At 48.2% G+C, this 14,063-nt stretch overlaps 1 protein-coding gene across 2 annotated transcripts in view; it reads left to right on the top strand.

The window, feature by feature from the left end:
- LOC117205937 (neurogenic locus Notch protein) overlaps positions 1 to 14,063 on the top strand; it is a 182,838-nt gene that overhangs the window by 79,918 nt on the left and 88,857 nt on the right. Inside the window, exons 1-2 of one of the 2 annotated variants that reach the window (XM_033444801.1) lie at positions 3,333 to 3,815; positions 5,047 to 5,180. In XM_033444801.1, the coding sequence (XP_033300692.1) occupies positions 3,766 to 3,815; positions 5,047 to 5,180 (184 nt within the window). In that variant the 5' untranslated portion in view covers positions 3,333 to 3,765. Of the gene's footprint in view, positions 1 to 3,332; positions 3,816 to 5,046; positions 5,181 to 14,063 lie in introns of those variants that run through there. The other variant, XM_033444800.1, reaches the window with a different exon arrangement.

Here is a 14,063-nt window from a genome sequence, read left to right as displayed (position 1 = left end):
CTACGCAATTTCTACATTTACATTTTTGTAAGCAGGTGAGTGGCGTAAAGCGACGGATAAGATCGACCGGAGGAAAATACAACCGTGTTTTCGACGGTTTTATATTTCACTGTAAATCTCGGAATTTGTGAAAACGAGAGAAACAAATAGAGAACGGGATTCGATTGTAAAAACAATTTCCGACAAGCTTTCTCTTCTTTAGCTTCTTCCGAATTCTTTTTTCTTTTTCTTCGCCAAGAGCCACGGGGAAGTCTGCTGCTCGCCAACTGGTTCCCCGATCGTTTCTGACCTGACATATTTTCTTCCTTCGACAGTGGACGGTCGAGGCTCGCTCTGGAACTTGCTCCTGTCGCGTCCAAGCACCCGATACGAATCATAGATCGGAGATGCATAAACATGAACGCGACCAAGCCCTTCACCGATTCGTCGACCGCGTGCTCGACTAATGGTCGGACGGGAACCAGCACCATTTTACGCGTCTTTCTCGATGCCTACCGAAACGAACAATCGACGGACAACGGTCGAGAACACCGATCGGATTCGTAACGATAGCACCGACTGCGATATGGAAATGGTTCGTGTTGTTCTCGATCGAGGATCGCGAATCCTCGGATCCAGAGGGTTTACCTCGCCCCTGATCTGCTCGAAATACGTATAAGCGTGTTTCGTAACAAATACAAATTCAAACACGTTGCTTCGCTCTTTGGAATAACAATAAGAATGATCTTTAAGAAACAGCGATAAAATTTGTTAAAGAATCAAAGATAATTACGCAGTTGTCGTATTCGGTCGTATTCGGTCGTATTCGGTCGTATTCGATTTGATATAAGAAGAAGAGAAGAAAATTCCATTGCGGAAAAAACAATATTAGAAATTTACGGTGTTGCCGAAAGTTTTTCGCGTCAGTGTGAAACGCATAAACCGTGGTATTCGTGATAGAGGCGGAAATCTATGGTCGCGAAATATTTGCTGCCGCTACGATATTTCGCGTCGATCTGGCTGGGGGATTCTTTAGTTTTACGACTACGTTGCAAAACCGGGTTTCACGAGCTCTCTGGTAACGTTCGATCGAAATATTCCGAGCAGCGACTATACGATTTATTCCGATATCAGCTGGGCGCGTAGTACTTGGCCCGCCGATGCTATTTTCCATACAGTAAGTGGAGCGAATTTCGCGCTCTCGCTGGAGTATTCGGTATTATATATATATATATATATGGATAGATATTATATTATATATATATATATAGAGAGAGAGAGAGAGAGAGAGAGGACAAAGGAGGATCGCTAGGAGAAATATGAAAGCCCTTGAAAACCTTGTTGTCTGGTTTGCAACGGTGCGTGTAATCCATTCGGTTCGAACAATGCGCGTAAACAAGTGGAAATGAAATTTTTCGATTGGCTACCTTCGACTGCGGCACCGGAGATGCTGTTAAGCGTGCCGGTCAACAAGATTTAATCGGAATTTTTGCGCCTCCGGCACGCTTTTGCCTATAGTCTGTTTGCTCGACCGGCGCGGCGCATAAATATTCATACGGGCGGATTAAAGATTCATACGGGTGGACTTTTCGAGCGTCGTGTAAATTTACACGAATACAAGAGCGGTGAAATTAACCGTTCCACGATCCGACGAATAAAACAAATATTCGATCGAGAATCGCAATTGCAAGTGTAAAGATGGTGAAAAGTTGACACGATATAGAAGTCGTATATCATTGGGCTGTGTCAGGAGGTACGAACGAAACGTTGACAGAAATGCTAAAAAATGCAAACAACAATTAGTAGCATGCGGCGAATTTGGCTTGGCGATGTCTCGGCGTATACGCGGAGGGAAATATCGTGTAACTATCGAATTAGCAAAATTCTTGCACACTATCGAGGATGAAGGAGGGAGAGGAAGAGAGAGGAGGCGAGATGCATTCATGCGTGCAATGATTCCGCATCGTTGCTACGACCCAGGGTCCTAGGTGGTAGCTAAAGCGAGAAGATCGGAGCAGACGGCGAGACGGCCGTGCGCAAAAGTGGGATAACGCGCTGCATAGTCGAAGACCAACGAAGGATGACGGAACGAGCCGAGGGGACTTTGGAAAGAGACAGACAGCGTCGCTGTAGCAGAGGGGAGGGGGATCGGTCGCGTCGCCACCGCCAGCAGAGAGGGTCACCGATGACGGTGGCGCCCTCTGAACGGCCCAGTCTGGAAAGTAAGGTTAGTCTGTCGCTAGCCGTTTGCGGATGATACACGCTTTACGCGTGTCTCTGCCGAGTTCACCTCCTCGGTTCGCCAACTGTGACTGTGGTAAATACGCGCGAAAACAAGTGGCTACGCGACCTGACAGTACATCGCGTTTCGCGAGCGACTGCGATTTATACGTCGCGATATATCGCGTATCGTTGTATATTTGTTCGGTTGCTGCGAGATTCGCAAAGTGGTGGTACGCTCTGCTCCGAAAAGCCCGCTAACCGTTGCGCGTAGCGTTTCGACACCCTTCGACGAAATTTGGCCAGCGAATTCGCTTCTCCGTAAGATCGTCGTGCAAGAGTGTTTCGTGGCTCGTTACGCGAAAGAGTGGCTCGTTACGCGAAAGAGGCGATAACAGGCAGTTGGAAAAATGCGCTGGAAAACGAGTAGCTGGACGGAAGCACGATGATGAGAGAGACGAGATTTAGCAACGCTACGTACCCCTCCGTTCAACCGTCATGGCCAGCTTCTCGGCGAACCGACACGTAACACAGGATAGAGGCAATTTGAGCGAATTTAAGGGCGTTTAAAGCACTCGCGGCGTAGTCGCCCGAAACGAATCATCCTCGTCCGTCTTTCGATTCTTTCGTTCGAAGCGAAACGCGCCACGGCGACCAAAAACGACGCGCGAGAAGGAGCGTGAGAAAACAGCGGCTGCTACGACGTTTCTCTCTGGAACGAGGAACGGCCGAGATACACCACGCACACACGCGCACCCCCGTTCCACCGTCATGCTCTCGTATCTCTCGTTCCTTCGCCTAACCCCCGTCCTAAACTTTCAACCTTCGCGTACGCTTCGTTTCGTTACGTCACTCGCATAGTTTATTTGATTATCCATTGTTGGCGAAAGTAGCTGTTAGAAAATATACAGTAGCTTGATCCACGATATCGCCAACCCAAGTTTCCCAGGATTGTATCTGGTCGTTGGTTGTCGGACAATCGCGTGCAATCGTGTGAAACGCTATGCGCCGACGCGACGATTCGGCCAATTTTCTACTCTTTTTCCGATCTTGCGACTTTTCTCTCGCTGCGCCATAGGAAACGCGACTCGAAGAAGAAATGGAAAAATGAAAGTATCAAAAGCGGTGTACGCGTTGCGACGAGGGGAACATATGCCATATGCCCGTAACGGGATCCAGCCGATGATAAACCACCGTACTGGCTGAAAAAAGCTAGGTATCCGTTTGTAGTGGAAAAATCGTCATTTTTGTCCTCGTTCGACGTCTTCCGAAGAAACTGTGTTTGCTTCGGTTGGATAATTATTGCTCAACGACTATACGGTTTGTGATAGGAAACTAGTGCAATCAACGGCGTGTGAACTTGTGAATTTGGTATTATCGCGCGCATATACCGTGCGATCGTTAGTGTATAAGGTGTACAGGTGGGATGTGTTTATTTTTCTATAGTGATATTCTGCTGTTTATGAAAAGAAAGTAGCTGTTTTAACGATGGTGAGCCTTAAAAATGAAGTGAACACCCGACGAATCTTGGTCAAAATATGAGGAGAGCGTCGATTTCCTGCGAAAATGTATTTTACGCGTGTGTTCTTGGTTCTTCTGCTGGCTACCGGCTCAAGGTGCGTTGTTGTCCCTTTAAACTCTACGATTTCGACGTTTTACCTGTAAATCATACACACACACACGCACACACGCACACCTTGTGTATCAATTATTCGTCGAGTTCACACGTTTTTGCCGATAGATGTGTATAAATATGCGCATAGAAAGTACCGCGTTGAGCGTAAAAAGTTGACGCTACGACAGAACCGGTATTATAAATATGTATCGATTCTGCCAATAATTAACGCGGTTTATCGGTCTCCTGTTGCCTGGATGAGAGCAAACGAACGGGAGAACTGTGAGAAATCGATCGAAACGATTCCGTCGTATGTTTGTTAACCTCTTAACCTACGATTTACGTTCGAGAATTTTGGGCCGAAAACGTAAACAAGCTATTATATATTATATCGTATATTATATATATATATATATATATATATATATATATGTATAAATGACGCGTCAGTCACATCCGTTGTCTTAGCTGATAAAATGAAACCTTTCCTCCTATTAACGATCCTCCAATTCGTTGACCAGTATGTCCATCTGTAAGTAACTTTTGCGTGCTCGTCTGCTCAAGTATGCGCATTTCGGTAAATGGTACTATAGTAGGACGTACATGGCTGAAAATGTGTAAACTTTATCGTTTCGAACACTTTTAAGATCGTAGGAGAATCGCGAGGTTAATAAATCCTGTTCTTCGAAAGTCAGTGATATCGACTCTTATTAGACGGGTAAGCAAAAACGTTTCTGCTTCGATAGACAGCAATGGAAACAATTCTGTGAGATATTTACTACCGGAATGTTCGAGTCGTTCTCGACGAGACAAGCTACGAGACAAGCTACGAGACAAGCTACGAGACAAGAACGAAACAAGAAATATTCGTTGCATCGTATTTATTGGTTGCACCGGTGCAGACAATATAAATAATAAATATCTTGCGACGTATATCACGGTATTTTTGAGAATCTTAAACACCTGACTTTACATTTGATACAACTATGTAAACAAGTTTTGCTCTCTCTCTCTCTCTCTCTCTCTTTCTCTCTCCTTAACGAGAAGCTCGTCCAACACACACACACACACACACACACACAGAGTGTAATTAGCGCTGCAGGAGTTGATCGAACGAGCATTAACTAATAATTTATCACCTCGGCCAATGGCCGTTTTATCGAACAATCAGCCTCGTTCTCGTGCAACACTTGGAAGATGAACGATTTTAACGAGTCGCGTTTTATTTGCAGATGCATGTGCTCGAGCGGATATACTGGCCAAAATTGCGAGAACGAGTATATTCCCTGCGACCCATCGCCGTGTAAAAATGGAGGCACGTGTCATCAGATCGACGGTTTGGATTACCAGTGCATCTGTCCCGAGGGTGAGTTTTCAAATTGTTTCTGTTTCAATTACTTGCTACCAGGCTGATTCTCGAGTATATGTAATCAAATCACACCGATTGTTCCGAATGGTTAAAGGTACGTAAGTTGGGTTAAACAATTCACCACTTAATTGGTTTCAAGTCGACGGATTTGGAATGTTATCTTCCAATAATGAAAAATAAAAGAAAAGAATCTTTCAATTCGTATTACCTTTCAATTTCGATAGAGTGGAAAATCGCTGACTATTTTTCGCTTCCTATCGCTTTTATTCTCTCTCTCTCTCTCTCTCTCTCTCTCTCTCTACTTCGATTCGAGTAAAAACCGAGCCAGTGCTTGAAATTTCGATAGATCGTCTTCCTCCCCTGAGATCGACCTCGCGATACTCGGGGCTGTTTCTTCGCGGCTCTCTCACGAATCGAAAAGAACGAACGAAAAGGAACAAAGTGCAACGGGTCGCTGTACGTCGATCGCTTTGCGAGGGTGATTTAGCATTTCGGCATGCGCGCGAACGTTGCCTCTCTTCGAACAAGCCACGTTCCACTCTGTTTACGACGCAACGGCAAGACAGTATCTGGCAAAGGCGGCCCGTTGCGCAACCTTGTCCCATGGCCGGACAAACGAACAGGAGGGTTAGAAAGAGAGGGAAAAAAGGAAGATAAAAGAACGCGTCCGTGAGGCAATGATTAGCTGGTGCAACAGGTACGACTCGAGCCAGGGGATGGTGACCATTTATGCGCGTACCACATACACGTACGGTAGATGGTTAATGTAAAGTTAGGGTCAGCCTAGCGTGGCCTTCTCGCCGGCCGGATCACAATGCGTGGTCCTGTCGTTCCCAGGCGGACCACAACCATGGCGACCGACCCCACCTTTTACGTTCTACGGCCGCGTCCCTCCATCCTCTTTTACGCTACTTTGCTTTCGGTCGCGCGCGCCTTTTCCCGTTAAAGAAGCGCCCGGCCTGTTCCACCTTGCTGCTTCTGCTCTCACCGATCAGTTTCCGTCGCTTCGCCGACATTGCCTACCGCCCTTTCTCGCTTTATCGTATCGGACTGGTTCCGCGATACAACGACCTATATAGGTACCGAAACGCTACTTGTTCTCGCGCTTCGTGAATTTTACGTCGCGTGGCGTCGCGTCTCGGTCGCCGTTTGCGAGTTTTGGGGTTAGGTTGGGGTTAGGCCGGCCGGTGATTCTCGTTTGGCAAGGCCCCGGCGCCACCGTTTCTTTTAGACACGTTGCAAGCTTCTAGAGCGCACGACGCTGGAATAAGTGGCGGCAATCGAAACTCGTAAGAAGCGTGTCCGCATCGCGTACTCCGAACGGTCGTTGATAGGACAGAGCCCGTTGAAGTTGTTCCTTTTATAGAGGAAACTCTTCGGAACAAGGCCATAACTATATCCTCGATGTTACGAGGAATCTTTGAGTCTCCTTCCCTTGGTCGTCGTTGGCGACTTTGTTCTATCTACGTTCCAAGTTATCACAGTACCATGAAACTTTTTCATTTTGCGACGGTGCAGCAGCGGTGTGTCCCCTTCGTAAAACATCCGTCGCCGCCAGGTATAGTTATTACCTGGACGATCGAAATGTTCTATTTTGTCGTAATTTTCCCAAAGAATTTCGTTATGCCGCTGCTTTCTTCCTGCCTTTCGTACGAGAAAGAAAATAACCGTAGACGATGCCCGGCTCTCCAGAGGTACATGCATATTTACGACGAGCTTGTAACCGCTCTCTCTAGACCAGGCGCGTTCGAAATAATTTGCTCGTGTAGTTGGTTGTAACGGTTCAATTTGCATCGACCTTACATGCCGTCGCTTCTCCGATTTCTTCCATCCACGAATCGTACTTTCTTTCCTTCTCGTCCCTCTCCTTTTGCTGCTGCCCCTCCGTTTGTTTCTTTACCGTCGTGAAGCTTTACCAACTCGGACGTTCGTTGGACGGGCCAGTTACAGCGTTTTTGCCAGACGCTTGCTTTTCGCGAAAGAGTAGCCGCTCCAGGCATTCGCAAAGAACGAGATTGTAACCATTCCTTGGTTAGCTACGGGACTGCAACTCTTGAGATTGGCTTCTCTTCGACGATTCGGTCGCATAGGTATTAGGTAGTCGTAATGGTTCAATTTGTAGCATTCCGCTTTCTCCGCTTCTTCATCCGCAGCGTTTCTTCTTCGTTTCGTGCCGCGCAGAAGTCACCTTCCTTTCGCCGGTTCCGTACCTCTTCTCTCTCTCTGTCTCTCTCTCTCTCTCTCTCCTCTCTTTTCGTTCCTCCGTTATCGTATCGGCACGTTTTCTGTCTTGTGCAAGAGCATCGAGAACGTCGCCCCTTTTGCCGAGAACGACCTCGACCGGCTGCAGATTTTCCTGGTCGACGATTCGATCACGCCTTCTCCATTCCATTCCGCTAATTAGAAACCGCTCTATCGAGCGCCGGTTAAACGATTAACCGCACGCCCATAGATCAATCGTCCGTTTGGCCGAGATAGCGGCTAAAAGGAGACTCGCTCGTTTTCTCCGGCTATCTACAACCAACGTGCTTCTGTTTTTCGTGTTGTCCTCGAAATGGAAAAGTCGTTAATCGCATCGACGAGACGCGAAGCGACGCGACGAACGAAACCACGACCAAAGAGACGGTACTACGTTCCTACTTTCCTCGATCGCGATATCCTGTGCTCCGGCGATTAACTCGCTTTTCCCTTTCGCGTATCTGCGACCGCAAATTCCGCGGTTTTATAGAGTTGTATCTGTAGGAAACGATAGAAGAAACGGTGCTTCCAACGAGTCATCGCGCGTCCTCACCCTCTCGAATCTGTGAATGGAATTCGATGAAGCCGCGCCACGTTCGATGGTGTCCGAAGATAGCGTAGTACATGGTGACGCAGAGGCGCGACTCTTGTCACGGAAAACACGAGAACGCGAGAACGCGATTCATGCGAGTGCGTGGAGGCCTGGCCGAGCGGCGAAACGAGTGGAGGAAGAACTTGCTGGACAGTTATACGCGTTCCAGCTGATTTATGCCAACACACGAGCATAAAGTGCGTACCCTGCGTGAACGTGATGGGGAACGCTGGGGTTGTAGGAACGGAAGAGTGGCGCGAGTTGGGGACACGCGTTGCTTTCGCCATTCTGGATCCCTTGCTCGGATGCTGTTGTTACGCAAGTCGCTTTTACGCGTGCGACCGTAGCGTTGCGTGTAGGGCTTGCCAACGAAATAGATCAGGGTCACGCGGTACGCTATATTCTTTCCTCTTATCGATAACGTGGCCGTTTCTCTATCTTTCTCTACCTTACTTAATTATTAGCGTTAGCGGTAACCAATCAAGTTATCTTAGGATATTTTGTGATTTTATACGTACGTGGCGGCGACCTAAATATCTGCTTACCATCGTCACAGTGACACGTAGTTGTGCGTGAGATTTCGGTTTACTCTGCTAGACGTCAAAGGTGCTCGTTAATCTCTCAAAAATCCGAAATTCCACGAACGAAGACCGCACACTTAAATAGGTAAACGCACAAGCGGAAATACACGAGCTAACGGAAAGACAGACATACGACCACGGTTGGATAAACGTGGAGATGGCTGACGCGAAATATTCATCGCTATCTTCGCAACGGTACACGAGTTTTATCACCGAGGTGTATCCTCCCTGCGGCCTACGCGACGATAATTCGCCTCTTCTTTCGTGTTTTCTTTCGCCGATCGACGCCAAGGTTCGTGATTTATCGACACCTTCGCGTTACATTGTTCTCGCGGATCAGTCTCCACCTCGACGTGTTTTAATTGAGCAAGAGCGTGCATCTCTGACGCGGTTCGAAATCTTTCGCTCTCGGCCTGGCCACGTCCCGTCTCGTCTCGTCTCGCCGCGTCGAATAGTTTACAGCCAGGACCATCTGGACACGAAGCGTGCGCGTACGACGTTGCTTACGGCGTGTCCTCGCGTTGTACCAGCCGTTCTCGCACGTTGTCAACGCTCGCGTCTAACTCTATTTTCGCTCCGTTATCGACGCGTCGCTCTTTTGGCTCGCTGCTTACGCGCGTTTTTTCCTTTCGATCGATCTGAAACTCGCTCTTCCTCAGAGCCTACTTGCGAGTTCTATCGGAAAACACGGGGAGCGGCGTAAGGTTGCCGCTGTGCCGAAACCAAGTTTCAGCCGTTTCAGCAACTGCTGGAAGTTGCGATCCGAACAGCGGTTGGCGAAGATGGTCGAGGATACTTGGTTATCCGAACGGAGATCTCGACGGTTGGTTCTGTCTCTTGGTTCGCGAGACAACGATCGCTACTTCGACGTCTTCTTCCTTAAAACTGGCGGATAAAATCGGAATGGCGAATCGGGTGAAACAGCGACGAAAGGCGTGACGTATAAAATCGAAGAAACGAACGATATCGTTGTACGAACATATCGTCGTAATTTCAGCTAATTTTCTTTATTAATCGATTTGTAAGTAGGCAAGACATTTTTTTCTCCTGCCTCTGTTGCCGTAAAAAAACGAATAAAACGATGCGAGGCGATAGAAGAAAAGAGCTTGCGAGGTACCACGTAACGTCTCTCGGTTCGCTCGCGGTGATTCGCGGTGATTCGCGGTGATTCGCGACAGTGACAGATACCGGTCGTTGTTGTCCGTGGCTGGTTGCAACCGAGAGGATATCGGTATACCGGTGGCATTTCGTTCTCATAAAAGCTGGCGTGGGCACGATAAATGAGTCCGAGCCACGGAACTAGACAAGCTAGGGCTACCAACTAAAAGTCTCGTGTTTGTTATTCGAGTCCTCCGTGCCCCGACTTTCTCAACGTAATAGAACTATTTCCCGGAGGATCGTATCAAATTTCCGAGTAATCCGTATCCCGTACCTCTCCACTCTACGGTCTACACAGTTCTACGGCAATGCCTCCCTATAAACTTGATCCATCCTCTACCTACTTGTTAAATCGGTTACTCGCAAAGAATAATCGAACGTGCTTTCCTCGAAACGAGGAAGAAAAGAATCTATTTTTCACTCGTTAGCCGAAAAAATTGCTTCTATCCTTTTCAACGGACAACGAGTCCGATATTACACGATTAATAAATAAAGAAACCGTTATACCGATAACGCTTTCCATCGCTTATGGTCACTTACGATCGGTACGTTGAAAAGCAATTGTTAGAGATCGTAGAAAATATCGAGGGACAGGTTTAACGTAGAAAATTCCTTTCTTTCGATTATCGTTTCGATCGTCGAATTTCAATTTCCTCCATCCCGTCGAAAGATACTCTCGTGGGCTGGTGACGTTGGCGTTCGATCGAACGGCCTTACGCGTCCAACGATACCGCCCTCCGATTATTCGCGACAAGTTCCGACAAAACTGATTTTCTCACGATTCGTACGAATCGCACAGATGCGACTACGAACCCTTTCGATTGGAGTTCGGGGGTTGCGAGGCGAGCGTTCTCCGGGGAACTAGGCGAGAATCGGGGCGAGCGACGCATAACGCAGGGCTGCAGCCTGCTCGTAAGGCATAAGCGGCTCCATTATGTCGGGGAAGGTGAGTCGTGACAGGGCCATATCCACGAGTGCCACTCGACCGGGGTCTCTCGCAACTCTCGGAAGACTCTGGCCCCTCCTTCGCGCCGGCAGCAGGGAAGAGGTATCGCGGTCCCTTTTGTTCGGATATCTCTCTCCAGGAGAAAGGAATGATAAATCCACACCCACGCCGTGTAAACCGAGCTCTCTGGACACGATGGAGGAGTAGCCATGGGTAGCAGTCGGTCGAGAATCGACCGCGCCTCGCGCGTTCGCTTTTTCCGTGTGTTCTTCCGTGCGTGTCTTGCTCGGGGATATAAATCTGGATTAATTTAATGCGTCCGTTGAATCTCAATAACGATCGGCGACAGACACGACGTATTTGCATGCGTATTCGAACGGCGGACGAGCCGAGCGGCTTCGATTCGATCCGGACCGACGATAGAGGCGACGCGTTTCGAAAAATAAACCGACAAGAGCGATTGCTTGCCGCGTTGATGCGTTGACGCGTTGATGCGTTGTATCGATTGGCACGGGGCTTGTGGCTAATTTGTCGCGAGCTAGTCGAGAAACGTTCATCGAACACGGATTGTGGAATCGCACGCGTTCGAAACTTTGCTCGTCGTAGATACAGCATCTTTTCGAAATCCTAATTCGCTGTTTTAGTCAGTGCGCCACATTACCAACGAGATAACCGGAAACGCGTGCAGGATTCGTGGTAATTTGTTAACGCGAGAGCAACGTACTCGGTGGTAGAGAATCGATTAGAATTGGGAAACTAAAGCGCAAAAGCTTTTCCAGCTAGTCGGAGAAGAGTTTAGGAGATAGGTTTATGTAAATCGTAGGAGAATTCTTTCGATCGACCTCGAACACGACGATTCGTTGGGCAGTGATGAAACATTTGGTCGAATCAAGCAGATGCGAAGGATTCCTCCGGCGAAACAATGGACCCGATCGATACAGTGGGGGTGCTAGGCAGAAGGGGAGGGGACGATCTGCATAGAAAGGGGACCACACCCCGTAGAAGGAGACCGCGTTTGCTTTAGCGGCCTGCTGAAAGTCGTTCCAGGGGCCCACGAAGACCGTACAGAGTCATCGACTTGCTCGTAAAGCCGCAACGCGCTACGCCAGTATCTTGTTCTTCTTTTTCGTCTTCTTCCTCTCTGCCTTTTCGTCTTTCTCTTCTTTTTCTTCTTCTTCTTCTTCTTCTCCTTCTTCTTCTATATCTTCGTAACCTCCTCCTTTTTCTCGGTCTGCTCTTTTTCCATCGGTTGTTATTCCTCGCTTTCGATACCATCTACGAACTCGCCAGCCCTCTCGTACTCTTCATATTTTACCATTACCATATCAGGTTCTGCTCGATTCTTCTTTCCCTCTCTCTCTCTCTCTCTCTCTCTCTCTCTCTTTCTCCCCCCGCCCCTCGTGTGCTCTATCCGGTCCCTTATTAAATATAGTTACGTAGATGCGCTCACGTACCGGAGCCACGCACCTTTGATCGCTACCCCGATCATTTCTATACGTTCGCCCTTCCACGTGTCTTTCTTCCTGGCCCTGGACGATGAGTCGGTCGGATAGTTCGATTATCTCCCAGATTTAAATCGATGATGGATGAAATCGTCTGAATTTCGATAGTACTTTTTTTTTTCTTTTTTCTCAGAACGATGTGGTAAAAATGGTACGAGCGTTGCGTTTATCGAGGGTCGAGGGTCATCGACATTGTCGAGAACCAGTTGTGCGCATACCGTTTGTAATTATTTTCGATACGGGGCTGGGCAAAACGAGCCGCCGCTTTCCTTCCGGGTTCGAGATATGCAAATGGCGCGAACGCAATTTTCTCGACTAGGCCGTAAACATTAACGCACCGAACATCGCTGATGGCACGGGGCTGTGGCGATTATCCACGCGTCGCTCGCGTACCGGTCATCCGTTAATGCGAATGGCGATTAACTACTAACTGGCTACTGTGTCTCGTCGCAAGGTACATCATCGCCCGATATACATCGAGTTCGGTAAGGACAAACGATTCGAGTACGTACATACGTATCCGCCGGTTCTCGTCGAGATCGTCGCTCTTTTCGCACTTTTATCTCGCCGCGTACTTCCTTACTCGAATAAATATCTTCGAAATGGAAAACTCGCTTTCCCTATTACGATCGCGCAACGGCAACCACCGCGATGTTAAGAAGAAGCGGGAACGAAGGAGAAAGAAACGGAGCTGGAAACCGCGTACCAGCTACGCTTGTTCTTCCCCCGTTTCGGAATATGCGTACGCAATGTACGCGCGTGTAAAAGTGGAGCTGGCTCGTGACGATGCGCAGCAAGTGTTACAGGGCGTTGTTTCCGCGAGGTCATCCCCGTAAAAGTCGCTCGACCTTTGCCTGCGGGTGTCTGCGTGTTCCCATAAAGGTGAACACCGGCTAACTTTATGCCCCGCCTTGGACGTGGCGCGTGTACGCGTTTCGTCCTTCGGTGCCAACTTTTTCGCGTCCCTCGAATTTCTCCGTAAATTTGGAAAATCTCTTCCACCTATCCGAGCGTACCATGGAATAATATCATTCGCGAAGCATCGATATTACCGATCGACGCTCGGTCGAACAATCACCGATGGTAAAAAATTAACGTTAGTCGAAGGAAAATCGGTTCCCGTGAGATTTACCGCAACGCTTTATTCGCGCGTATTGCCCCTAATTAGCGAGCATTCGGCTACCATCATCCCGCTTGGAAGAAAGATCGTGCCGTGGCGAAACGAGGGATCGTTTCCGTTGCCGCGTGGACTCTGTCGGTTGTATTAATCGTAAAAGGATCATAAACCTTGTACAAAGGGAAGCGCTGTTCTCCGTTTTACAGGCCACTGTGATATATCGAAGCGCGTTCGTGGCTCGGTGAAAAGACTTGGCTCGCCATTAGGTCCCGTATCGCAACGTCCACCATCTTTCTTCTCCTTCCGCTCTCAGAAATTATGCTATGCTCGAAACAGCAACTCCAGGTAACTTTCGAGCAGTCCCGGCCGTTGTCGTTACCTCGTTTCTCCTTTCCTTGCCGCGATTATCGGTCTCGTCATCGTGGAATGCGATAATTCTCATCGCGACCACGGTTCCCCGAAAAAAATATTCCTCGCTCTGTCTCTGGTACGTTAGAACGCACGTGCAAAAATTCGTTTCTACCTTAGTGGGCCGCGACTACTGCGATTCTCGATAAAACTTTGAAATAACGCGGACGTGCGAAATGATGGAATTTCCGATGAGAAGAGGCTTTGGTTTCCTAAATGTCACGGATTCCAATCACTGGTAACAGGTGACTACGATTAAACGAATCTCTTCCACCTACAATTTTCCCTTGATATTTCGAACGTACTTGCCTATCTTTTTTATTTTATTTTATTTTATT

This window comes from Bombus bifarius, unplaced genomic scaffold (assembly GCF_011952205.1).
Source record: "Bombus bifarius isolate JDL3187 unplaced genomic scaffold, Bbif_JDL3187 scf7180000007996, whole genome shotgun sequence".
Lineage (NCBI taxonomy): Eukaryota > Metazoa > Arthropoda > Insecta > Hymenoptera > Apidae > Bombus > Bombus bifarius.
This window is presented reverse-complemented; position numbering and strand designations above follow the sequence as displayed.